The 6,858-nt window shown below is 41.7% G+C and overlaps 1 protein-coding gene across 1 annotated transcript; it reads right to left on the bottom strand.

Moving 5' to 3' along the window:
- Window positions 1-1,233: 1,233 nt before the first annotated feature.
- Window positions 1,234-6,436, bottom strand: uncx (UNC homeobox). Its single transcript, XM_072269473.1, has 3 exons — window positions 6,060-6,436; window positions 4,991-5,166; window positions 1,234-2,698 (listed from the first exon to the last, which is right to left on the bottom strand). The coding sequence occupies exons 1-3, from the start codon at window positions 6,313-6,315 to the stop codon at window positions 1,634-1,636; spliced, it is 1,497 nt and encodes a 498-aa protein (XP_072125574.1). The 5' UTR covers window positions 6,316-6,436; the 3' UTR covers window positions 1,234-1,633.
- Window positions 6,437-6,858: the final 422 nt, after the last annotated feature.

Raw genomic sequence — 6,858 nt, forward strand, 5'->3', positions numbered from 1 at the left:
GAATCGGGTTTTAAGGACGCCGACACAATCATTTTCCTATTAACTGAACTTGTACAGAATGCACATTTCAGCTCGGAGAATCTTATGTGACGTCCGTCTCGACACAAATTCGCTCTTTTTATATATCTAATTATTTTTTTCTCCAAAAGCTGACGGGTCCTGCAGAGCAAATATCACAGAGACCGAGCGAAAATTATGTAAATATTATTAAAGAGAACGGGTGCTCAGATATTCATCTGCGCGCACCCAGAACTAAGCCGGCCTTATTATTATATTCAATTTATTTGCAAATAAAAGTCCCGATGACCAGAAGGGATCAACGATATTTAACTAGGCTGTAAACATAATTCCACTATGCACAGACTCGACAAAATTAATGGTTTTAATAATTGGGATTTTAATTCCCAGGGAACTGATGTAGTTTACACTGCATAAGTGCCCTGTAAATTGAAGGGGATCGGCGAGGGAGGGGTGTCGGATGATGAGGCAGGAATGGTGGAGGGGGGAGGAGTTGGGGGTGTTAGCAACACTGGGTGCGAGTTTCTGGCAAAGTTTCTCATCCCCCTCCCCTCCCTTAGCCCCTCTTTTTTTTCCTCGGTACAGCTGTCCTGAATCTCGCAAACACCCCCCTTGGGTCCCCTCCCTATTAGAACAAATGTGTTCTTCTTTTGTTGAGGCGCGTTTGCTTTCCCTGTCCTATTACAGGCGACACATGATCAATAGGATGATAACACCAGAACATCAATATAAGCGACAGAACAATGAAGGATATCATCGAACATCTATCTTAATATAGCCTGCTACAAGATACATGACAAAGGAAATCTCATGAAAATTCCAACCCACGATTTTCCATTTCACAACCAATTCAGCACAGTCAAATATGCACACACGCATCTCATCCTATTATTTTGCAATTTCAATTTTATGCCCCAGCCCTTTCATGCTAATTCTATTATTGAAGGAACTTGTGTGATTTCATATCACTATAAAATCGGTAATGTGTAATAACCCTTTGGGCTAAACCCGACCTCGGCTGCCATCGGGAAAATAATCACTTTCATATCAGAACTCGGCAGGAAGCGGGCAAGACCGTGGCCCCTCCGGCTTCGCCGCAGATTCACAGCATTTTAATGAATAAAGGTCTTATAGCAATAAACACAATCACAGGCTCCAGCAGAACAGCTCGGCTCCCGTACAGATATTAACACTGACAATTCTGAGACAAAAGAATATATTTTAAAACAGAAACTTTTATTTATAAAAATGTTACATCATATATAAATATTTAATACATTTGTTTGGGTTTTACACCATAAGAGGAGGAGGAGGAGTGGATTCTTGGTTTTACATACTGCGTCCAGACACTGATGTTAATCGTGTATATATAAGATTAATTGTTTTCGCTCCGCTTAGTGTAACGGAGCTGGGCTAATAGTTTTTTTTGTTTAATATCTGAGCGCATCTTCTCGTCAATAAAAAGTCACACAAGCATCCACCTGCAAAGCAAACAAACTAAATAAGTTGAAAGAACATGTTTATCTAGTGAACTATGCGCGAAAGTCCATGTTTTTTCTTGATTCTTTCTGTTGTGTCTGCTTTGCAGTTGCGACGTTACTTTAGAATCGCCTTTTTAGTCCATATCTACGTCTTGGCGCACTGTCATGTGCTCTCGAGGGCAGTTTGTTTTCACTGGCTCGGGAGAGTCCAGGCTCTGTCGATTTAGTTCAGTTGGACTCTCCAAGGCCAGAGGTTTACTCGACTCGGATTGCTTGGAATTTGTATCGGGATAGTTGGTTTGTGTCACGTTTTGAGTCGATCCGGAGTAGCTAGTCTGTGCTGGGTTCGGACTTGCCCCAGTATAGATGGTCTGTGTTGTTGGGCTGGAATCTGACCCGGGACAGCTGGTCTGTGTTGAGTTTGAACTGGTCCCGGGGTTAATGGAATGTACTTGGTCTGTTGCTGGAGTTATTGTATCTGCCCCAGCGGGAGACGGAGGTTGGACGGGGGGTGTCCGGACACTGGTTTGGGGTACAATGAAACCCAAGGGCTGGGTAATGGGGTACAGCAGGAAATGTCCTTTCCCAATAACAGCTCTAGGGTTTGCTAAGGCTGGGAATTCGTAATGCGCTTTGCGCCGTGGTGTTGTGTCTGATAGAAGACTTTCCACACTGAAAGGATTACTTTTTTGATCACATTTTGTCACGTCCGAAGGACGACCGTTTGTGCACGGATAGTTCTGAGGTTTATCCCGATCACCCTCGGGATCTGACGATCTAGTGGCATTATTCTGGGACATGGTTCTTTGGTGCGGGGCGAGTTTTTGTCCCGTTTGCTCACAGTTCACTTCGCCCTGGACCCTGCTACTATTGGGAGATAGCTGGTCGGACTCGCCATGGATGGAAATATGTTCTCGGACGGCCTGAAAATGGACAATACTGCTGTCAGATTCTGATCCCGACGAGCCAATATTGCAGTCTGCCTCCGAGTGCAGCAGCTTGTTTTGAGTTTTCAACAATTTCTTCTCTTGCTTTCGTTTCTTTTTCTCCATCTTTTCCATCTCCCTCCTGGCGATTTCCTCAGGGTCCATGGGCTCCCCACTGCATGTAGTTGGGTGTGAGTTGTGCGCTGGTCGACCAGGACCTTTCTTGGTGTTTTCTTTCTTCCGCCATTTAGCTCTCCGATTTTGGAACCACACCTACGTACCGAATAATGAAAATGGCATTACAATCGAAATTCACACACTTCACTCTCCGCAAACTTTCTGTAATGAATATGTCCATCTAAATCCGAACTGATAAATTCCCTAACACAACAGAGCACTCTTATTTGCCCCTAAACCGCTCTGCTGCTTCCCATACTCAAAGTTTAATACCCTGTTAAGGGTTTAACTTAAATAAATGGTATTTGAAAATCATTTTCAAAATCTGTTCATGTGTTAGAAACAGGAATAGACCATGAAGTATATTCTAACTCCTTTTTTTAAAAAAACAATTAATAAATGTTAACTGTCCTAAGTCATCGTTAGGGAATTTAAGTCTCTTCGGGAAAACACTTTAGAAAATTCGTTCCAGTTTTTTTAATATTATAAAATGCATTAAGTATAAATAACACACATGAACTCTTTCTCTCAACGTTGATACTAAATGCAATGTAAACTGAAGTTGAATCGAAATAATGTTAAAAACTTATTTCAAAATGATCTCAGTAAAAGAATATTAAGTAAGAAGGAACCTTTGGAGTGAGACGAAGTTTGAGAGTCGTTTTTTTTCCCCTCACCCTCTCCTGTGTAAATAACATCTTGTTTACACAATCAACACGAAAACTTGAATTAGGTTAATTGACAAACGAATTGCATTTAATCTCGCGTGTAATTCTATCAATTAAATCGATGCTTTGCGAATTCAACTGAAGCAGTTTATTTTGGATACCCAATGGTGGAGAAGTGGAATCAAAGCTTGAATCCACCCCTCAGGTTTACCAGTCCTTATCAAAAATCTCTACGGGGGTGTATGGACGGGAGTACAGTGGAAGCAACGGATGCGGTGATTCTAAAGAGAGTACAAAACTCAAATCATAATCCTTATGAATATAAACAACTCCTCATAACTAAATACAAAGAACGAAACTCCGGTTCTAATTTCCAAGTTAGCACTATATTTTCCCTTGACTTTCTCCCTTACTGTACCATCTATTCAACCAACCCTCACTGACTTTGAGGGGGGCTTTATTCATTTAGCCCCGAATATAACACACAGCCACCCCCTCCCCACCCTCTGTATAAACGCACCTACGAAAATCACAATACGTATGTAAACTCGCTTTCTTCGCAATCACTTGTTTTCTTTCCATTAAAATTAAAGATTTTAAACGTTTTCCCTCCCTCAGCAAACCCAAATTCCCTATGATCGGAAGGAGGAGATGTGGAAAGCCGTTGCCTTTTTATTCTGCCCCCTGTTAAACACGAATTAAACCGACTAATAATCATTTTATGAAGAGTTCTCTTTGTGTCCGTTCCAACTGTTTTGTCAATGAGAAGTGCTCATTACCGTCTTAAGGGAAATAAGCATTCTCGACTTCATCTAAACGTCACTTAACTAACAATCAACAAATTGGATAAAGTACTTAAGAACATGGAGGGGTCAGGAGCGTCTGTGCCTTTGGTCTGTTATTTCTGTTCAACCCATGTCACCCACTCATTTTAGATTGTAACAATAAACATAATTTTAAACGCATATATTTAACAACTGTCTTTTAGCTCTTCGTCGTTATTTACACACGTATGAAGGTTTCATAATATATTTTTGCAATACATTTCCACCTACAAATAATATTATTTTCCCAAATACACATTGAGACTTGCCATCCTTTTGCAAATTTTGAAGAATTGGGTGCGATTTGATTTTTCAACAATCCCTTCTTTAAATGTTAGATGGCTCCTTTCTATTAAAATACTGTGTTTACACAGCTTTCTATTTAGCGGTTTGTGTGCAGCCCCACAGGGGTAAACACAGCAGCTCACGGCAATTCTTACAGCAAAAGTAACACATTGTCAATACCAGACATTTTCATTGCGGAACGCGAGGAGCCTCAATGTGCGGTTTAACCGCTCGTTCTTACCACATAGCGTACGTTTTGCTTTTTTTAAAAAATACACGCACCCTACGTTCTGAAATACAGATGTAGATTCCAAAAAGATTAGCAAATTTGTTGTTTTAAATCAGAAAGCTGTCATGTATAATTTGCTCATTTTCCTGTCGAACTATTGTTGATTATTGTATCAATTTTAACTCCACTTACTTGGAAAATAATTGCAAAGTATATAGTTTAGTAAAACAGATTCAAATGTTTAAAGCTGTAAATTAAAACATTTTTTTTTTGGCTTTCAAATTATGAAAGAGGACGTTTTGTAAATACTGGATCATGGCACCTAAAGCAACCGAGGAATCTTTCGAAGCAAAAGCTTGTTTCAATGTGATTTTTGTTTTACCTGAACCCGGGATTCCACTAGGTCAAGCCTCAACGCCAGTGCTTCTCTCATGAACACATCTGGATAATGGCTCTCGTTGAATGCTTTCTCCAGTTCTTCCAACTGCCAGCCGGTGAAATTTGTCCGCGTTCTTCTCCGTTTACAACCCGGAGTATCCTTTTCCGGATCCGACGTCTCTGTAACGAGAGAGGAATAAAAAGAAAACATTGGGGATATCGGCGATCAGACTCAGTAACTAAGAACAAGAGCATTACATAAATTCATCTCCGGAAAGCGAGATTGCATCGCAAACCATATAGGCCTTCCAACCATTTTCCCTTCTACTTTCTTTCAAACTGTCCTTGATGTCACGGCGAGTACAAGTTCACAATTAGAACATTATTTGCTATCGAATGAAATAGAGATTGCAGCACTTTTTGACCCATTGCAATAATCCCGAATTAAGTAACTGACACATAGTACAAGACACCGAATGAAATGTATGAGAACGCAGGTGCATTGTCCCAGTGTATTGTTAACAGTTTTAAGGCGCCCGCACTAGAGTGGCGATGGCTGTAGGTTTTCTCCCGGCGGGAAGACAGGGTGCTGATGAAAACAATATGTGTAGTTTTTTTTTTACAGTCACAGACGCGGGCAAAGAGCGCTTCGTTCCCACAGCTTCGCCTTACCGATTCCCACGGCCATCTACCCAAACAAAAAATAGAGCCGAGTGGCCGTGTACTCCGGGCAACAGCGATCCCGGTGAAAACTAGCGTGCTTTCAAAATGCTTGAAATACAGGCTGTTCTGTTTCTACACTACGATCTCTGCCTAAGAGTTTCTAGGGCCGTCGTGTTCGTTATGTTAAACTCCTTCTCGCTTTGTTTTTTTTTTGGGTGGGAAGTCCATTGTAGTATCAATTTTAATTAGTTTCGATAATTTATTATTGTTTTATTTTATTTCTCTGCGGCCAACATTCAGACGTCGTTTACAGCCTGACTGAGGCCCGGGGACTTTCTATTCTCTCTTCCTCTCTCTCTCTCTCTCTCTCTCTCTGTCTTTTTCTCTCTCTCTCACTCTCTCTCTCTTACCTGACAGTTTGAAGGACTGACTCTCCCCGTTCACGTTACAAGCCGTAGGCATCAGAGGGGACGGATTGACCACCGATGCCGTGCAGGAGCCACTTAGTAATCCGTCTATGGTGAAGGGCACGCTGGTAGTCTGGAGTTGGTGTCCTGCGAGCTCGTACACATGGTGATGAGTAAGGGGGTAGTGGAACCCTACCATACTGGCCAAGGTACCTCCAAACTGAGCGTGGTGGTGCTCTAGAATCCTGCTATCCATCATCTCCCTGCAGGGGGAAAAGAGGCGAGGGAGAACGAGGGAAAATGCTTGCACTTAAAGGGATTGGGTGAACTTCAAAATGTATGCAGGAAAAGTAGAAAAGCGGTTGACATGCTAGTGGACGGGGAGGATGTGTCTTTACTTTATGAACATAAAGGATCCAATAATTAGCCCAGGCTTTGGGAATTTGGGACCAATAAGAAACGTTAATCGCGTCTGACGTCAGAGACGTATAGTCGGTGTGTGTTGGTACCAGTGGGTATTAAGACCGCTTGAAAACGTTTCCATATCGATCGCTAATTATACATGACATCCACCTCAATAAACAATATATGAGCTGTCAAAACAATGCAGAAAGATTTGACGAGTACGGGCCCTGGCTGCCGCAGGTTGATTGGTACCTGGTTAAATACTAAGCAGAGTACAGAGTAAACATATGCAATTTCTCCCGCGCCCTCGTACAACAGACACTAATAGATTTTTCCCCCTTTCTCTCCCAAACATTGACCATCGTGTTGTCCAGGAATTTTTTTTAAGTGGGAACGA

Source organism: Mobula birostris, chromosome 9, assembly GCF_030028105.1.
Source record: "Mobula birostris isolate sMobBir1 chromosome 9, sMobBir1.hap1, whole genome shotgun sequence".
Lineage (NCBI taxonomy): Eukaryota > Metazoa > Chordata > Chondrichthyes > Myliobatiformes > Myliobatidae > Mobula > Mobula birostris.